Source organism: Anomalospiza imberbis, chromosome 5, assembly GCF_031753505.1.
Source record: "Anomalospiza imberbis isolate Cuckoo-Finch-1a 21T00152 chromosome 5, ASM3175350v1, whole genome shotgun sequence".
In the NCBI taxonomy this organism is placed as follows: Eukaryota; Metazoa; Chordata; class Aves; order Passeriformes; family Viduidae; genus Anomalospiza; species Anomalospiza imberbis.
In genome coordinates, this window is record NC_089685.1 from 12,997,883 (window position 1) to 13,018,713 (window position 20,831).

At 42.9% G+C, this 20,831-nt stretch overlaps 1 protein-coding gene and 1 long non-coding RNA gene across 4 annotated transcripts in view; one reads left to right on the forward strand and one right to left on the reverse strand.

Moving 5' to 3' along the window:
* Positions 1 to 2,844, forward strand: part of LHFPL3 (LHFPL tetraspan subfamily member 3) — a 234,217-nt gene extending 231,373 nt beyond the window's left edge. For all 3 annotated transcript variants that reach the window (XM_068189671.1, XM_068189670.1, XM_068189669.1), the window contains one exon: positions 152 to 2,844. Coding sequence is in view for 1 of the 3 variants with exons in the window: in XM_068189669.1 (XP_068045770.1) it covers positions 152 to 180 (29 nt within the window). In the remaining 2 variants the exon portion in view is untranslated. The remainder of the gene's footprint in view (positions 1 to 151) is intronic.
* Positions 700 to 20,831, reverse strand: part of LOC137473746 (uncharacterized) — a 55,533-nt gene continuing 35,401 nt past the window's right edge. Inside the window, exon 3 of the long non-coding RNA XR_010998967.1 lies at positions 700 to 20,720. This is a non-coding gene — a long non-coding RNA (uncharacterized lncRNA). The remainder of the gene's footprint in view (positions 20,721 to 20,831) is intronic.

A 20,831-nucleotide genomic window follows, 5' to 3' on the forward strand; every position in this document is an offset into this window, starting at 1 on the left:
TAAATTTTTCACTTTTCGTGACAAATGGAAATACATATAATGAAGTGCATTAGAATATTGGTCAGAGGCTTGCTCTAAGCTAAGCACAGAGTGAACATTTTTATGTTTGCTGGCAGTAAACCAGCTTCTCTCTTTTCTCTGTTTTGCACAGTCCTACTAAGCCAATCCTCACTAGAATGAGCACAAAACAAATGAATAACAGCTTTTGTACATCAACATTAAAATGGGAAGAAGCTTGGGAAAGGGCCTCCAACAGAGAAGAATGCTGACAAGTACAAAAATGCCTGATGGATAAGCACCACCTTCTAAACATAGATCAGCCAGACATGGAAGTGATTTCAGAAGAGAAATGCAATCATGGATTACACACCAGCTCATTAGAAACTGTTGCTGAATACAGCATCCAGAAGACATGCATGAAAAGTCACATTTGGGGAATAAATTAAAAGGGGTGTAGTTGTTGCTAGATAAACATATGTAATATATATGCATTGAAGAGGTTTGTAAATGTCATTTTTTTTATTCGGACAGAAAGCAAAAAGCTTTAAAACCTTTCACAATAGAGAGGCAGTTAACTTCAGACTATTCCTATCCCAGTAGCCAAGAAGCTGTTAGGACATCTCTCTTAAATTAGCATTTATAGACTCTGAATGTTTCCATCATCTAGTGGAAAAAGCATAACTTTTACTGCTACATTGCTGCACTTCATTTACTTCACTGTATAATAAGTTGACTAAAACTGTAAAGCTTCTCAATTTTTACTGCATATGTGTTCCAATTAATATGTCTGTAACAAACTTAAGACACAAAAATTATTTCTGACTTATAATCTAGTTCTATGAAGCATATATACTATAAGGTATGTCTGACTGAATATCATAATGCTATAATTTCCCAAGATGCATAGAATTGTTTGTATTTGAAGTGACAAAATAAAAGCCCTTGATTTCTTTTTTAATAGGAGAAAGTAATTTATCCCTTAAATGTAACCTGCTGCTGCTCACTTCAAGGGCATTTCTTTTTCCTGTTCTGCCATACAACTGTGGAGTGACACTCTCTGGCCCATGCTAATGCCAATCAGACAGGGTGATCTAATGAGACCTTCTGGCCTTAAGTTCAAATTCAATACAACTCAGTAAACCCCTGAGTTTAAACTCAATACAAAAATTAACAGACCAGTAAACAAATACATGTGCAAATAGCCATGAGAGGGCTGGATGCAAATAGCCCAGGGGCAGTGGCAGGGAAGTCATTCCCTCCCAGGTCCCAAAGAGCACACTCAGCTCCAGAAGCCACTGAGAAGTAAAACAGGAGTAGGCACAGAAGGAGCTCTTAGTGCAAGGCCTGGATGCGAAGCACCAGGCACAGAGCAGCAGAGGGAGGCAGGGACCCCTGCTCTGCTCCTCTCTAACACTCCCACCAAGGCACACGTCTGTCCTGGCTCGGGACCGGTCCGGAGCACCTCGCTCCCTACATGCCTCTAGGTTCTCCTGTGTATCACAGATTAACCCAGAGCAGAATGAGCACTCCAGTGCTGATTCCTTCAGGGGTTTTAAAGCCTGTTCCTTCATTCTTTGGCTTTTAGGGGAAATGGCTAAAATAATAATTAATTGGTAGTGTTGATCCCAAATAATGCAAAATGCTGAAGACATGAGGAAAACATGAGTTAAAACTGCTTTTTAACTATTGACTGCACAACACAAATTATTCCAGAATTTAGTGCATGAATCTCAAAAAATTTATTTTACTTTTGAAAGAAAAATTATCTTTAAGCAAACTGCCAGTAAACAAATACAGGGAATTAGATAACTTTTCTATCTAACTACCAAGGTACCAATGTGGCACTGACTTCACTTGGATGTCAGCCAAGTAAATATATGTGTGAATCTGGGCAGCATTTGAAAAAAATAACTTTTTTTAATCTGAAACTGCTCTTGTAACTGGATGTAGAAAATTCTTCTGACTTCTAAAGGACCAGCACTAGCTGGTCAAAAACCCCACCCAAATCAGTCAACCACCATAAACATCTTCCCAGTACCTGCTATTGACCTGAAGGGGATGGAAGGTAAAAACCAAGTACTTCACACATGAGGCAGCATAAACTCATTTCAGGGCCCACTTCAGACAGGTTTTAAAATCTGTGGTTAGCCCAACCAGTGTCAGCTGGAAAATGCACATCCTCAGGGGCCAGATGCATTCAGGAGTCCCTGTTAAGTGGTGTCTCAGTGAAGCCCATCCTCATTTTCTGCTCTTCACAGAATCACAACCAAACCCGCACCTCAAAGCCTGTGAAAGGGTTTGTTATCTGGATGTGCTCTCATATCACCATCTTCATTTGCTCCTTGAGTTTACCTCTATCCCACATTATTGCAGTCATGGCACTTCTGCTGTGACAGAAATCACCAAAATAGGGTTTGTCTGTATTATATTATTTTGTTTAGCATCATGCTGGTGTTGTAATGTAAAAGCCCTTTCTAAATACACACAAACACTGCAAAAGAAGTGCCATCACAAGGCATCACAACCCTGCCAGGGCAGCTCAGTGAATATGTACAGTTTGTACACAGTCAGAAGGGAGAGATGTACCAGGATGTACATCATTAAATGTTGACTCAGTAAGAATAGTATGTCTTATATTTTTAAATGTTACAACTTTCACATCCCACTCCATTGTAACTTGTCAACTGTAATTTCTTTTTAAGTCAAAAAAACTGTAAAGAAAACTGTTGAAATACCTGACTTTCTGTAAAAGTAATAACAATAATTTTTGTTACTTCAAAGTATGCTTGGTATTAAAGTACCTAATAAAGTTCAATAATGACTTTTGTAGCATACTAAAATAAAGTGTGAGTGCTTTTCTCCAGCTCATCTGCGATAAGGGCAGCTGTTGTTGGGATCACTGCCCTCCTAAACACAAGCCTGGACGCCTCCTTCACATCTGTACCTACAGAGGTCCCTCAGGTTGTAAAGTCCAAGCAGAATCGGATCCCTTAATGGGTGCAGGGATTTGTAAGCATGGGTCAAATCTCTAGGAGAACCTTGCTGGTAAGTCATCTCCACCCTCTGGTACCTGGCTACATATCCATATATGGGCAACAATATAAAGTTCCTAATTACTCTGTTTGGTATAAAATTTGGTTTATAGTAAGAGAAAGAAGAGTGTAAGTTATAAATAAGTTAATTATGGTTAAATAGAGAACTGCCAGGTTTGTAGGATGCTGTTCATTTTTATAGGCAATGCATTTCAGTTATTTATAGAGTGGAAATCCCAAACAAGTGATTTGGATGCCACAGAAAAGCTCAGAAGTTGATCACCCCCTAATTTCACTACGTGAAGGTACACTGGAGCCATCAGGGGCTGTCACATCCTTCCAGAGTTTGCACCAACAGGAGGTAAGTATTTCCTTGTCAAAGAGATACTGGATTTGCCTCCATGCTGCTGATGCAGCAGTATCTGCATTTGGAGATGATCTAGAAATTATTGTGACTGGGATCTAATTATGCCCAAACTCCCAGGCTCTGACACATTTTGATCAGAGTAATAGATCAGCTTCCCTCACACTGTCCATCTTTCCCTGTTCTAGGGAGGAAAATGTAATGCTGGGCCCAGCAGCTTTCTGTCTGTTTTCACTGCTACTCTGATATCCTTCAAACATTTAAAACTTTTAGTAGTTTCATCTGATTCTCTGAGGATTTGAAATGGAATAAGATCTAGACAGTTTAAAGTAAATAAAAAACCCAGATTTGTCCTAACCAGTTTATACATTGAAAAGACAGCCATATGCTGAATAGGTTCTGAGGTAGTGCTAGAAAGCAACACTTTTTCTCCCCATGTGCTGAAGCCAAGAGATTTACACATTTCTCCTTCCAAAGGAGCTCTGTACAGAATGGAATGGCTCTGCCTGCTGTTGGAGTAGCTGGCAGTACATGCACACATTAGGCATGCTTGCAGCCATTCCACCTTGGTCTGTGATCCTCAGAAGCCTACATTAATAATCTGAGTAGAGATTTTTACAGAAGGCCTGGAATTCTGTAGAAGGTAGAATATGCAGTTTAAAAATCAATTCTCTTCCCTTTAGATCAAATAATATTTGTGTCATGGTGCTGAAAACACAAAGCCAAAGCTTGCAGTGCTCAGATTCTGATGTGATGCTTTCTATTACCCATCTGTCTCTCTTAAATTTTCGCTTAGTGTTACATTATGCTGCCTTCTGAAATGTCTTTTGCATTTTAAAAAGTAAAGTGATATATCCTTCCTATCGTCCAGATAGTCTTATAACCCCACAGGGCAGGGGGGGAGATGGGGGGCCAGTTACACAGCTTTTCCACTTCACAAAGTGACGAGAGAAGTATTGCCTCTGCAAGAGGAGAATCTCCAGGGAAAAACGTATAAGCAGAGACTTTATGCCCATCAACTCCCAAGAGGAGATGTGGCCCCTAATTGCCTATGAGACACTACAAAGCTCTTCTCCTTTTGAAACAGCTCCAAAAGTTGCTGCAAAGCACTTCCTGAGATCACCAGTGTGACACCAGCCTCCAAGTTTGAACATCAGCTCAGTCACCTGGGAAAACAGCCTGGAAGTGAAAATGCTCCAAAAAGCTAGGAGCTGGGGCTGAATTAATCTCCACAAACCAATTTTAAATTGGTGTAACAACATGGATTATTACTCTGATTTTGTCAAGTGCAAGGTAGCTTGATATTAGCCTAATATAGCTGTTAGGATTATTAATAAGCAAAATTATATATTGTTAGTAATTTCTTAGGGGAAAAGTGAAATAAAGATTGTCAAAATCCTATATGCTAGAATGAAGTCTCTTTGACATGATTACCACATTTTTTTAAAAGTATTTCCACAGTTTAACACCAGAAGATGGACTAGATCATCAGCTACATTACCGGTTACACAGACTCAGGATTCTCCTGTCAGATCCCAGCACAGGAAGGTAGGAATTTTGCTCTGCCATAGCAAAAACCAGGAACTTCATCACTTTGACAACTCTCAAGCATGGCTTTCGCACAAGATGTCAGGCAAGACTCTGGGATATCAGCACAAATGTCAGGCTTACAGGCATGCAGTTAGCACCCTGATTCTCCTTTATATAACTTTAAGCCAACACAATGCAAAATTAGTAATAAGCTAGATATTCAGTCTGAAAAAGAAAATTAGGTCTCTTCTCTATTTGCTTCGATTTTTTTTCCATTAAAAAATGAAATTAGTTGGAGTGTCACTGGAATATTCTGAGGGTCTACTAAGTGCCTGCTGTATTTGTTGAGTTTCTCAAATGGCAACTGGAAGTAATGTAATATATTACATTAATACATGCCATCACTGTTTGGGGGGGAGGGGGTAATTTTTATTTTATATGCTTTAATATAATATGAAAATCCTCATTTACAGGTTTTAATTTATTTTGCTTTAAATGTGAAAATTCTTCACCCACAAGGTACCTTGGGGATGCTGAAAGCAGTGGACAGGCTTTCCTGGAGCAGCACCAGGCCCGATGGATGTTGTCCTTATCTGTGCTGCCATCTATTGGCGCAGCAGCCCCTGCGGAGTTAGCTACTTAAAGGCAGCTTTGCGTTTGCCTTCATAGAGATCAAGGTAACAAAACCAGTGCACGCTTCCCTCCCGTGCCTCCCAGAGACAGGGCAAAATCCAAGAGATGAAACAAACCATCACCATATTAACTCACACTGCATAAAGCCTGAGACGAAGTTTGAGAACTTCTAAGGTTTTGCTTGAATGTCTCAAAACTGAGGAGAATAAGCTTTATCTCTGTAATTGTGGATGAGAACTTTGCTTAATATTTTATAAGCATTTCCCAGACCTGCTGAGCCCAACATTTCCCAGGGGCAGGTTTCTGCATTTCCCAAATATGACAGACACTAATTTCTATTTACCCCCTCCAAGAGCCATAGAATCATAGAATGGTTTGGGCTTAAAGGAACCTTAAAGATTATCCAGTTTTAACCCTCTGCCATGGGCAGGGACACCCTCCATTAGACCAGGCTGCTGAAAGCCCATCCACCTGGCCTTGAACACTTCCAGGGGTGGGGCATCCACAGCATTTCTGGGCAATCTGTACCACTTTTAAACCATTATCACTTGTCCTGTCACTAGGACCCTGCACTTGGCCCTGTTGAAATTCACGAGGTTGCCATAGCCCACTTCTGGAGCTTGTCCATGTCCCTCCTCATGACATCCCATCTCTCAGACATGCCAAGTGCACCACTCAGCTTGGGGCTGTCTGCAGACCCACTCTCAGCTCCAGCATAAGCCAGGCAGGCTGCAAGTTGTTTAAAACTTGTGTGTTTAAAACCGTGTTTAAAAACAGAAGTTCAAGTGTGTTTAAAAACACACTCTGAGTGGTGTTTGGGAGCATGGAATGAAGGGATAGAACAGCAGAAGTAGGAGGCATCAGAATGAATGGGAAAGTTATGTAGTTTAAGTCAAACCCAGAAGACAACCACAACTGGTCAGCATTCCTCCAAATTGCTCTAGCTGAAAAAGCAGAGGTTAAGGAGGCTACTGAAATAACGACTCTGAGATGATACTAAATGTGGCATTGATGAGCTATGATCATGCAATAACTATGAGCATCTTCAAAGGTGACAGAACATAGAAAATGGATGGTCCCTAAAGAAACAGAACATTAGATTTAGGTCATCCTAGATAGCATTTGCTCTGAGAAATGCTAAACGGGTGAAATCTGATTATGGATTACCAGGCTGAGGGCTGGGAGCAGCTAAAGCACCTAATCCCAGAGGAAGAATGCAGGGACTCTAGAACCCATTAATACATTGATCATGAGAAAAAGCGTGATGTGAGGGTGCAGCGAGACCCAGGCTGTGGCAGGAATACCAATAACAACTCTTCCTGCCTGATAAGGCTGTGCAGCCTCCTAGAGTGATGCCCCCAGGCCCTTACCACTCCCAAAGGAGCTGGAGAACAGGAACCAGAGGCAGGGCCATCATACACAGGCACGGCTTGAGGAAGGAAATCACTGGGGATGTAGCAAAGCCCAGAGAAGTAAACTGGGAAAAGTCCAAAACCAACACTAGAGTTGGGACAGGATTTTTGGCAGAGAAGGTCCCAAAGCAATAAGAAAGTATCACCACACACATATATTTCATGCATTTCATACTGAGGGACCTGGTAGTCTTCTCAGAGGCCTTAGACAATGGGCCTTCAAAATGAATTTGTTAAATAACGTGGCACTGCATGTATGTGAGCACACTTAATAATAATTCTGCCTGCTCTTAAATAACTCTGCCTGCTGCTTTTGCAGGACAGCAGTCACTGCTTGGTGTTGAGCTCTGAGGAACTACCACAGCAGGTAATACTCAGATTTCCCAGTCATTTCTAGACTGTGTTTCTGTACTCACAGGGAGAGCTGTCACCAAATAAAATATATATTATATATATGCTATATATAATTATATATTCCTTCCCTTTTTCACTACTTCTCTACCCTTATAGGTTCCTTCAATGTAGAAAAGCAAAATACATATATATCTGTATTCAGAATTCATAAAAAACTCATAAACACATCACATTTTACTCTTTTTCAGTAGTGTGTATTTTTTTTCCTTTTTACAGGAATTACAGAGGATGAAGAGCCTCAGCTGAACTCTTATAGACTGGAAAGTGCAGGGAAGAATCTCAGAAGCTGAGATCCATGCCTGGGAAGCATGGAGTCACAGTACTGCAGGAACACTCATGCTGGAGGGGCTTTGGGAGGCCTCTAGTGCAACCTCCTGCTCCATGGGGTCAGGGCACTATCCATTCAGGTCCCGTAAACATCAGTGGTGAAAAGCACATGGTGTTTCTGGGCAGGCTGCTCCAATGCTTAATTAATCTCACAAATGCATCAATAATTAAGTAAACATCAACAGGGAGATGCTGACACATGATATCAGAGCAGCTGCTATGTGTAGGGCTACACTCTTAAAGGGTACAATTCCCATCTTCTTACTGTATGTTTTTAACTCATATGCATGTGCACAGAGGCCAGATTTTAATGTATTAATACTGCTAACTTGTCATTAGTACTGAATTATATTCTTGCTGTAGTTGGAAGAGATGTATTTACCTAAGCTTATCCATTCTACCTGTAAAAATTAAAGCCAGAAAGCTTTATTACTATGTTGAGATGTAATAAAGGTATATAGACCAACAGAGAAATTATTGGTGTGTAACCCTCACATTTGTAGCTGTGTTTTCTCCAGAATTCCCCAGCTAGAAAAAATCAGGTTGAGCCAACATGTGGCTCCCAGACCTGTGCCTGCAACCTGGACAGTACATTAAACAACTCTGCCAGCACACAGTACCTCTGCTTCATGTTGTATAAGAACACCAGGTTTTGTGAAAATTGTTTTGAAATGCTGCGGTAGATTGGAAGATTTGCAACAGGTTGTTGGTGAAAAGTGTAACACATTGTTAAGCAAAGGTGCTGCTGAAACCCAGAAGGAAGTGAAAGAAGTTAAGCCCAAGTTCCTCGTGCTGGTAAAACCTGGTGGATGTAGGAGCACATAGGCTGGCTTGGCAGTGTAGAAGACCAGTGTTAGTCAGTGGTGTCTGTTTCCAGACTGTGTATTCTGTTCATCTAGGACCCTTGTCTGCTAGTGGGAGAAGTCTTTCCAGACACTGGGAAAATACTCAAAATCTGGAGACAACTTTGTGGTATTACATCATCACAGCCCCTGTTTCTTACTGGACTTGATTAATCTCTTGAAGGTAATGAGTCTTCTTCCCCATTTCTGTGATTTTTCTCTTCCCACCATCTCCCTCATACTTTCTATTGCTAATTACCCTAATTTTTTAATTGAGAGTTTATAATAACTAGTGTTTTAAACCCCAAATAATTTATTCTGGACTTCTCAAAAAAGAGGTATGGATGTATTGTGTTTGTTTTGTTTTACTTTGCTGGTTTTGTTGTTTTGGTTTGTTTGCTGCTTTTGTCCTATTCTTAAGGTGACTTCTGAGCACTCAGAGTCATGGTGAAATTTATGGACATCACATATTGTAAATTTTTTTAATCCAGAAGGCAAACAAAAAGTACTCAAAGCTCAATTGCACTTAAGCCTCATTATTTTTAAGCCGATCTTATGCTACTTTGTAGTCTAACTCACTATATTTTAATGCCAAGCACTGCAGTAACTAGTTAGAAAGAGCACTCCTCCAGGGGTGTGGAAAAGAATATGCCAGCCAGATGTCGTCCCAGGCCAGAAAACGATGCAGGCAGCAGACAGCAGGGAAAACAGGCTCCAGGTCTGAGCTGCCTGGTGCAGTGCCTGCTGGGCATTGTGCCAGAAAACAACAGCCTGAAGCAGTTTTCCCAGTTCTCACTCCTGTTCCCTCCTTTTTTCAGCATGTTTCCATGTTAGGATTTTACAGATTAAGGTTTTGACCCGCAGTCCAGAACTCAACTTGTTGTCTTTCCTTTGTCTTCTCTCTCCCAGATGCCAGATTTTTAGTCTCTTTTTAAGCAGAGAGACTTATTTAATACATCAAAAAGTAAAGGGAAATTACTTTCCAGAAGGACAAGGGAAGAGAAATATTTATGAAGGCAGAGTATTCCAGAGCCCTAGTACAGCCCAGAACAAGATGATATTTTGCACACCATGTTGTTAAGTGAGAAGCCCAGTAATACCACCAAGCCCCCAAAGTCAAGGGAAGATCCAATCAAAGACACTGATATGCTGCAGTTTTGTAAAGGTTTTGGGGTCATCACAGAAGGAAGAGACAGGGAATCAGCAGGGTTTGAGCACCACAGTGCAGGACTTCACTGCCTGAGTTAAGGACCAGATGTGCTACTAGGAAAAACTATGTTCTTTGTATGCTACAGTAGGATCCTTTTCTTGGGACTGGTCAGAAAGTTTAACTAGGAGAAGATCAGCAGATACATTACTCAAATGAGGTGTAAATTCTGTCTCCACATATGTCCAGCCCCATGGTTTGGTGATCCTGTTTTTTTATTGTGGCACAGATTAGTCCACCCTGTGTCCGAGCCAGCTCCACCAGAACTACCAATTGTCCCAATATCCCAGTTATGCCCTCTTTACCAGACAGAAGCAGAAAGTTGTCTGCTGGTCTCAAGTCTTTATCAAGTTCTTCAAAGCATGAGCCTCAGCCACATTTTTACCTTGGCTATCCAACATGCTAAAATCCCAGATGAATCACTGAGAATCTGGTGCCATGGCTGATTTATGTCAATCTAAGCATGAGCTGCTGTCAAGAGGAGCAGCCCTGCCTGCTCCTGCCTGCTCCCATCACCTCTCCAGTACCAATACTGGTGCCTGTCTATGTGCACAGTCAGCTTCACCACTGAGCTGGTTCGACCCACTCTATGACCACATGATTATCAGCGCCAAAACACATCGAGGAGCACCAGCTTGGGGACTGAAAGAGAAGTCTGTAGTGTATTGACATATTTTGTTCAAGCACCTACATGATAAATATGTGTGCAGAGTTAAGTCTGGTACATCCTGATCCCATTGTGACACTGTGCATAATCTGGACAACCCACTCAGCACTTGCACAGGTGGTCCAAAACACCTCATGTGTCAGACATGAAGGACACTTGCTGTGAAGTCCATCTCTGTGTGACCACTAAGACCACTGAATATGCAGAGACTGTACTGGACATGTCTGACCACTCAGCAGGATGCACTGGATGTGCCCATTGCTCCCAAGACACAGCAGGATCTCTCATTTATCTATGGGAATGGTGGGTCCTCCTAGGACAACACCACCTCCACCCATGACTCTGCCTTCAGCATCCCAAATTTCCTACCTGTAGTTGACTGTCCATTCTCGGGATTGTCCTGAAAGCAATTGCTGTGCCATCAGGTGAGTCAGACACAGATGAGTCAGCTGTAAATGCTGTCTGAGACAGGGAAGAGAAATTACTTTGACTATAGAGGTTTTTAATCTGACAACAAAGCCTTCCATACATCTAGAAGTTGAAGCTACTCAAATAAATATGACAAAAATGTGTAAGTAGGAGGGTCATTTATTATTAGTACATTGCAAGCTGCCTCCATTTCAAGTTTTGAATCAAGATTTTCAGCAAAGCAATATTTGGCCTTGATCGAGGCATTTCTGAGTGCAGTGGTATGTGTACAGAGACTGTGTATGTAAAACCCAGACAGCCCTGAAAGACAGGCTTGAGCAAATCTTCCTGCTGTTATTCAATGAGGAATTGCCCCTAATTCTTCCCTGCGCCTCCCTGCCAGGACTTGGTGAGACTATCATGGGCCTGCCAGAAGAAAGTTTGCTTCTTACATTTAAAAAGTCATGATTGTTAGAAAGTGGCAATTAGGATGACTATACAGGGTCATCTAGTGACTCCTCTGAGAGCATTAACATCAGCAGAGAAGTTGGGAAGGAGGGGAAGAGTCACAAGAGTTAGGAGGGAGGAGTCATGACTTGGGAAAAGCAACTTAAACTGAAGGAAGGGGACTTGATTTAATTTACCAGAGCCCTCCGGACAGCTCACAAAGCAGCCTGGCATCCAGCTGATGTAATATATGTTATGCAAATGCAGCATAATTAACATTATTTGACTGGAAAAGAAGTTTTCCAAGTTTCATTAGGTTTAAAAGGGAAAAAATAAAACTATTTTAAATGAATATTCCTGAGCAAAGATAGAATTGTGGATTCAGAGCTGATGTTTGCCATGACAAGTTATTTATGTATAGATGCTAGTGAAATTACTTGAAGGAGGCAGGAGAAGCAAACAACCTTCAGCCAAATGTGAAGCACATGCACTGCACTGAGCACCACGCTTCCCTCAATGTGTTCTGCATTCCCTCAGTTTCCATTTTATCAAAGCTTGATTGAACTCAAGGTTCACAAGAAACATGGGATTGAATCACAGCAAAAGGATATTTTCCCCTTGTTTTCCTGTGCCGTATACAAGCAGGAGAAGTGAAAACAATGAAAACCAAGCTGCACCCTTTTGCTCTGCACAACTTCGTGAAATTTCTCCTGAGCCAGATAAACCAGGCTACAGAAAAACACAGGTCAAGGTTAAAATGGCATCTGCTAGGATGCTGTGGAATTTGGGAACAGTCATATTTTCACACCATCTGCTTCTTTACGATAAATTATTTTGTGACCCAGGTGTATAATAAGACGCAATGGGAAAATTTTAGATGAATATCCTTCTAGCCTTCACTAATCTCACCAGAGAAGCAACAGAAGTCTTGTGTTAAACTAAGGAAGGACAAAGAGCACTAAAAGCTGCATGGGAAACGGCCCAGAACTGCAGAGGATTTGGACGAGAAGCTTTCAGGGCTGCAGGCGGAGGCCTGGCTGGGGATGGCAGAACCAGCCACTTTGTCACTGCCCTGGGGCGGCAGCCGACCTTCACCCAGAGCAGCACATGTGTCAGCGCCCGCCAGACCGGCCCACCCGCTTGGATTAACCAGTTCAAACTGCGTGTTTGGAATAAACCGCAGGAACTTTCCTGGAGGGGATTAGCGAGTGCCTGCAGTGCCTGTCCAGACCTGAACGCAGATCTGAGGGCATCCCTGGCATCGCAGCTGCAGCGAACAGCTGAGAAGGGCTCACGTCTTCATCAAGCACCAACCAAAAACGTGGCAGACAGGACGGCACTCCGCAGAGAGCGGTGCCAGCTGGAGGCTTTCATTCCCACCCCAGCTGTCACAGCCCTGTCTGAGGTCACCACGCTGCTGCCACTCACTTCTCTGGTTGCCCACTGAAGGAACAAAAACAGGGAGCTGTGTCATGGGATGGGAGGAAGGCCAACGCTCTGTCAAGGCAGCAAAAGGACAACCCACCTACAGAGACCCAGAGGGAGCCGTGACCTCCTAGAGATGATGTCTGCCCACAGTCCAAGAAGAGCCTGAATCTGTTTTAATTTAAACCAGTTTTACAGTCTGGACTGGAGTGGGACTCAAATGCATTTTATGTGGCCTACACAACCCGCTCTGCCCTGCAGGAGATGACAGACAAGCCATGAGTGGTTTGCAGCCTCAGAGCAACTGCAGATTCCCAAAAACCAGGGCGAAGCCTGCTCACTTCTTTCTTTCTGTGACTCTTCCCAGGGCTGGCTGGATTACTTGATGGTTTCTATGTTCCTTCCCTGCCTTGAGGCAACGTCAGCTTCTCCATACAGGCTGAACAGGCTTCACACACTTTCTCCGGAGTCTGGAGCAGCTTTATGAACCTTAGAGCTGTGCAAAGGTACAGGAAATGTCCTGCTGGCTGCTGCCACCACCCAGGATGCAGGGTGACAGTCTGTGAAACCAACCAAATGGAAAGTGGTGGTGGCAACCTACAGAAGGAAGCCTGGGGAAGGGGAGGAACCTACTTGCTACCAAACATTGCGGCATCTCTGTGTTTTTTTTCTCTGTTTTCTCATGTTTCCTGCTTGTGTCCTGCTGCCACCAGTCTGTGCAATTCCACAAATTAAAAGTTGGAGTTTTTTCCAGGTGAATCTTGGGGAGTTAGTAACATAGGTCCCACGAGCATAATTTCCTCAGCCCAGAATTGTACCTGTGGACTGATGACCACTGTGCATACACACTCATGAACATTGCAGCCTGCTGACACATTGCTAGTCTGTAGCTTTGGGACAGGAATACATTAGTGCACACCAAAACCCCCCCAGCATTAAAGGAAAGCTGTGCAACAGGGGGATGTTGCGCTTAAAATAACGTTTGGGGTCATCCAAGCAAGAGAGGCAGGATGGAGGGCAGGTAGAGCATGTACAGCATATTCCTTATTATCCTCTTGTGATGTTCAGCAATTTACAAAGGTACCAAACCAGATTCAGACTATCACCAGGATCTGACACGTTACAAACCACAAGGTAAAAAAAATCAAACACAATGGCCTCACCTTCTTGATAAAAATATGGGAGTGGTTTCTTTACATCTCATCCATCCTTAAGGAAAGAGATACATGGTCTGGGGTAGCAGAACTGAAAACTGTTCCATAGGAAGTAATATAATCCAAAATCCTACGTATTTTTAAGCTGCTCAGCCCTGCCTCCTCATAAAGCAGGTATTTCAGTCTGTGGCACTTGTGTTAATTGAATACCCTCTTAAACGCAAATGAGAAAAGCCACACTGCAGTCTCCCAAGGTTCCAGATAAGATCTGCAGCTGGTATAAATAAGCAAAATGTCACTAAGGCCAGAGGAATGGCTCCATTCCTCCCTCTCGTGCCGCTGCAATCCCTGAACTTGACCCTACATTTCCATGCTCGCGGCAGGAGCGGAGCACGGAGCTCGGCGCTGCGATCCCCGCTCCTGAGCCAGTCGGGCCGCGCCGCAGCCGCAGCCCCGGCCCGTCCCCAGGGACACGGCGAGCCGGGCGGCCGGCAGGGAAAACGCCAGGGAGTGTCTGGCCAGGGCGGGAAGGGAGGCCTGAGTTCCTGTCATTTCCTCTGTGATTATTTCAAGATTTTGCAGTAGAAGTCTTTACAGGATGGGTTGGGCTGTTTTATCAGAGGCTGGTTTTGGCAGGCTAGTTCCCAGGGAGGTCCTTTTCACCCCGCAGCCCTCAGCCAGAGCCTGCAGACCTTACGCACCCCTCCAAAGCCAGCACAGCCCGGCCCGGCCGGTGGGCGGATTCCGGCCTGCTGAGGGAGACAGCAGGGACTGCCAACCCTGCCTGCAGGAGGACAGGCTTTTGATTTCATTTAAGAAATAACACTTAGACCTTGGCTGGTGACAGGCAATCCTGATGGTGCTAATATAAATCTCCAAGTCACTTGCTTGACACGGGCAAGCTTAATCCTTCATAAGCAAGAACACTTGAAATTTTCCAACCAGACTTTGCTTTCCCAGTCTCTCTCTTTTTGGCCTCCCATTTTAAGCAGGACAACAGCTAGCACAGCGAGCAGGAAACAACAGCTCCTTCCTGCCGCCCAGCCCCAGCCATCCACGCACCGAGCTTGCCTGCCCCGGGGCTGGATTTGGACGTCGGCCAGCGCTGACCAGCATCCCCGGCTGAATTAGAAACATACAATAGTTTGGGTTGGAAGGGACTGCTAAAGGTCATCTAGTCCCACCTACTGTCACTGTCCTGTTGCCATTAAAGCTAAGTAAAAGATTGAGAGATTATCCCAGCTGAATCCCAGTAAGCAGCAGCAGAGAAGTAGTTCTGTAACAAATGTGATAATGATTTTTTGTTTAATCATTTCTAAATGCTCTACACTTCACATATGTGTTCCTATTGCCTTTAGTGATAGGACAAGGGGTGATGGTTTTAAACCAAAAGAGGATAGATTTAAACTAGATGTAAGGAAGAAATTTTTTACCATCAGGGTGGTGAAACACCGGCACAGGTTGCCCAGGGAAGTTGTGGACTCTCCATCCCTGAAAGTGTTCAAGGCCGGGTTGGATGGGTCTCTAAGCAACCTGGTCTAGTGGAAGGTGTCCCTATCCTCAGCAAGGGTGTTGGAAATAGATGCCTTTTAAGATCCCTTCCAACCCAAACCATTCTTTGGTGTCTTTGGTGTCTATGAGACAGCTTCTGGTAGGGGAAGGTGCTGTGCCAAAGATGGACTACAACAGAGAGCATTTATTTGAAGAGAAATATAATAGGAAAGCAATTAAATCAGGAGGGTACCAACTATTTTCAAACAGAAAAAAACTTACCAAGAGAACTCAAAACACAGTGGATTAGAGAGTTTAGTCAGCATGAGGGAGGGAGGATGGAGGGATGGCAGAATTACAGGACTATAGTGCAGAAGAGTTTTTTAACATCCACATTAACTTTATTGTGCACATGCATCAAAGGTCCCTATGAAGATATGTAAAACCATGTGTCCTGATTGAAGAGAGCAGAGCTGACCTACATCCCTTCCCCTTCTCCATGGTCTAGCTTTTGGAATCCCACTGCTACATTATACTGCTTTGCTGGATGCTCTTATCTTGGCTGTTACAAAGCCCATGTGGGAGAGCAATACCAGGCCCTTTGGTATTTTCTGGGCTTTCCCCTGCCCAAGGGTACACTGTGAGGATGCCAGAACTCCTTCTCTTGTTCTGTCCATAATACACTACCTGAAGGGTCTGGCTGTCTGCCTGGGCAGCTGCAAAGAATTAGCCCAGCTGAGGTTCAGCACACAGGGAGAGAGTGCAGACAAGACTTCTTTTTTGCCATTCAGTCCACTCAACCTTCAAGAAACCTTGGAATTAAAAGTCCTAAGTACAAGGGTTGAAATTGACTGTAAGGTCAGTGCTGCTTGTGGCAATCTTGGTTGCACTGATGCAGATTATCATCACTTCAAAAGTGCCTTGAGAGGCCCTATTTTTTTTTTTTTGCCTTGCATCCCATCCTTGGGATCTTTGGTGGTTCTTATTAACTTACGTGATTTCCTAAGAGTTACTGTCTTTTTTCATTACAATAAACTTTAGGTATTCTTGCAAAGGGATAATCTGTTTGTTTCAGATGGCTTTGCTGATTCCCCACATCAGTTTTTCCCAACATCAAGCTGAACAGTACTTTGTGTGCAAAATTTTCCTTTCTATTTCCTTTTCTGGCTGTACTGGTACTCACAGATTTTAAGTATTTGTTTGGAGTAAAGCATTTTAGAAAGTACATTTCCCATTCATCCTGAGTTTATTGGTCTTAATCTTTCACAATGCTTCCAGAAGTTGTAACAATTTAATATTGGCCTTGAGAACTTCTGAAGTGCCCAAATGCTCAGGAGTTCCAGAAAAAAAAGAAAGGCAAATTATAAATCACTCCCTGCTGAAAAGAGAGGTTTTCTAAGTAAGTTCTTTAGCATTATTCTTAAAATCATACCTTTAAAGGGCCTCAAAAGTATCCCAGGCCACCATCTTCTTCAAAACAAGGTCAGCTATGCACTTAAGATATGTTAACCTCTTAGCCAGTTCCTGCAAGGATAATTACTTGCTGAAGACCAAGTCAGAAAGTATTTCTCCCTGGACAAAGCAGTAGATTATTTATTTCATGCCCTGTTGTTGCTTATTTTTAGTAGTTCTAATGTTTCATTTTCAGAGCTGACAGGAATTGATTTGAGGTGAACTGGATTATTCCTGCATACAAAGGGGTTCAGTTTCATGTCTGGCAGGAAGCGATATAAACTGGAAAAGGAAACCTACTTGTAAATGGAGGGAAATACAACCTTTGCTACTTCTTCCACTATTTTCTTCAATATTGATTATCAAGGACACCTCCATCTTTTTGCTAGTCTTCTAGGACTGATGCACAAATCTGCCCCGTGATTTGTCCATTTGCCAGCATCCATTTATTCTTGTTCCTGTCCTGGCGTCTTCTCAGGGCTAATACCAATACAAACCTGGCTCTGAGAATCATCACCATTATTAACACCAAGGAAAAAAGCAAGAGAAGATGTATTAGTGAACAAGATGGGGAGAAGTGCATGTCCTTGTACTGTCACAGAGAAAGTCTTTGTAGTGTTCTTGCTCCTACTTGTCATTCTCCTGGTGAATTCATCCACCCAGACACAAATAATCTACCAACAGCAAACCCTTTCTAGTAGTCTGTCACTTTACAGGAAATAAACAATGGCACAATTACTCACTAATATCTCACAGAAGTCATGCTAATTGCTTCTGCTGAAGCTCCAGGCTTCCTTATCAAACCTGCCAAGCTGAAATAGCTGAAAGTCTATAAACCAGTAAATAATTAACTTTGAAGATTTCCTTCTTGCATCTCCCGGTGCCTCTTTTGCCTGCAACAGTGAATGGCAGAGCAACAATTCACAGGATTTCTGTGGAGAACCTGTTTGCTCTTTGTGCCACCTTGATGTGTGTTTTAAATCAATCAAACACTTCTAAAGAAATTAAGCATGTAAAAAATAATCAAGTGAGCAGGGTCTGGACATGCTGGGGACATTCCTCCACCCAGTTCCTGCCATGGCAGGAGTGAGGGCTGCCATGGCAGGGGGGCAGTACCAGCCCCCCAGCCCCATTTCTCTGGGTAGGTTTGTTTGTAACACATCTGCATCCTTATTCTTCTTTGCAGGAAGATGCCAAGGGCTGACATTTAGGCCAGAGCTCCTGTCTGAAGCAATGACTTCTCTCTGATCCATTGCAGTCAAGTCCCATGAGGAAACACCACAAGATGCTCTCCTTCCCAAGAAATATCTGCCTTCTCCTCCTCTCTGTGGTTTAATTAAAGCATTTTAGCAATTTCTGCTCAGCAGTTTCACCCTGAAGGAATTCTGTCAGCTCCAAGATTTTGCCTTGGGTATGCAACCATTTTGGATGTTTGCATGGGCGTCAGGGCCTACCCCTCATTTACTTTTACCAGCTCAAACATGCTTTAACCCACAAAAACTCCTTAATGAAGCTGCACAATCTTAGCAAACCCAGCTCCTTCAAGACTATAATGGTACTTTATCATTCCAACCATCTTGTTTTCTGATAGGGCCCCAGTGCCTGCCTGCAAACGTGTTTGTTTATACAAGGGATGCTGGTGCTCTGCAAATTTCTTAGTCCTGACTCAAAAGAGCCATTGCAAAGGTACAGCTGTGGGAGGTAGATGGGGTTTTGTACCTGGCAAACAGTTCATGTGCTTATGTGCACATATGCAGCCACAGGCACTGCAGTGTTTCCCAACTTGCCAACCTGTATGGGTCAGTAGTGATGGGATCATCACAGAGAATAATGCTAAAATATGCCTCATGAGTGACCTTCATCAGTGATTGACACATGGTCCACAGCTGGTCCCCGGCAGCACAGACACAGGACAGCAAGTCTCCACGTAAGGTCCTACTCCTTTTGGAAATCTTCCCTCCCAGAAGCTGATCTGTAGCTAGGGCCTCTGGCAGGAAACCAACAGCACAGGGTAACACTAATGTATTTGGGTATTGATACCACTCCTGCAATGGCCACCCTGCTTCCTCACACCTCCGTTTGCTACCAAACTACTCAAAATTTGGAGCAGGAGACACTCTCCTGCTGTGCAGCATCACAGAATCCATTAACACCAAGGAGATCTGAATCCCCTGGGGCAGGAGAAAAGCCAAAGCAGCTGCAGTGCCTGTCCCTCTAAGGTTTCACCCACACTCCACAGTTCCATGTATATAAATTAAAATTAACTTATTAAAGTAAATTAAACTTGTCTGAAACCATTTTCTGGCAGAGAATGGCCCACACCCTTATTATTGAAGTCTCAGCCTCTAAAGCGGCACAGCTTCACCCAGGCTACCCTCTGGAAAGGGTGCCTGGCATATGCTAATTCCCAAATCTTAGCTCAGCCTCATCTGAGTGACCATCTTTGCCTCAGGCCAAAAGCAGGCTAGGAACCACTGTACTGGTATAGATGCTTTAGCTCGATGCCACACAAAAAGTTCCCTTATGGTACTTGGTTTGACACAAGACATTTTTCTCAAGCAAATTTATCTCCCTACTGGACTGTGACACCTACAGAGATGATGCTTGATCCTGAATTCAGTGACCCTCTTAACTGACTGTTAACAAAGAGAAGGCATTTATATGGATGTATGTTCTTTGTGGATTTCTCAGGTCAACCTTGGTCTTAAAAAATCCCATTTAATCAATTAGTATTACCAAACTTTCCTTCCCCTAAGATACTGCTTTACATATAAAACAGCCCACCTGGTGCTCTCCATATCTGGGACAAAAGAAGCTTGCAGCTGACCTATAAAGCATGTTATTAACTTACACCTTTTTGGGTTCTCCAGAAGCCAGTCCCTTGGAGTGCAGACCTGCCACAGTAGATGCAAGAATAGCCTGTGGTGCCCTGTGTTCCCCTGGGCTCTACTCCATCCTGTAGGCAGGTCCCTGCACATGTGATTTTGCTTGCAGAAGAGGGAGTATCATCGCCACAGAAAGCTGTTACCCATTAGTAAAGGCTGCTTTTAACTGAGACATGATAAATTACTTCAAGTAAGTTACAAGTGTTGATCAGTGGATCTTCTAGCAAAATCCTCTAAACAAGCTATTCCTAGTTTGTTTCAAATGGTAGTACAGACTTTCAAAGCACTGAATGCTGAGAAACTAAAATACTTATGTGTAACTATGGGTTGCATTATTAAATATATTGATATTTAATCAGTTATTGCAAATATCAGAAGAAGTGCTTTAAAAACCTGAAAATAAAGAAAATCAAAGAATGTAAGAAGAGCTGTCTTCACTGTTTTGTGTACAGGATACTTTAATACTAAGAAGATGCTGGTAGATCAGTATTAAGCATGCTTTCTGTATGCTAGTGATTACAGGGATATAAAGATGAAGGGAATTAATGTCACCAAAACAGCACAAGTTCTCCCTTTTCTCCACAGAGCTTTCTGTCCCCTGTGCTAACTGTGCTTTGCAAAGGGCTGAGACATTTTGCTGGAAAGCTTCTGAGGGAATTTATTTTTAATTAGGATGGTAAGAAGTTTGGTAAATGTTGTGGGCAGGCAAAGTGATGGCATGAAATCTGAGAAAAAAAATATACACACACACACATATATACATATATATATATATATACACACACATCAAATACCCTCTGGTACTACAGAGGGAGGAGAGGAATGATTTTCAGTAGTATTTGGGCAAAATCCCCAATTATTAAGAAAAGCACCAAATTACTAACACTGACTCACTCTCTTGGCATGATGTAGGTAGATTTCATACTGTTATTTGTAGTTGTGTTCTGGTCTGGTTATGACATGTTGTCAGTAGAGTGGTTTGAAAAGTGTTAGCCTGAGGTCCAATAGTTCTTTTGCGTCATTCAGTATCCTAAAAAATACGGATTATTTTTAAAATTTCTTCACATACCTCAAAAATTCAGCCACCTGTTTTCTTCCTGCAGTCCCCCATCATCTCCACAGTCTCTACAATTTGGCTTAC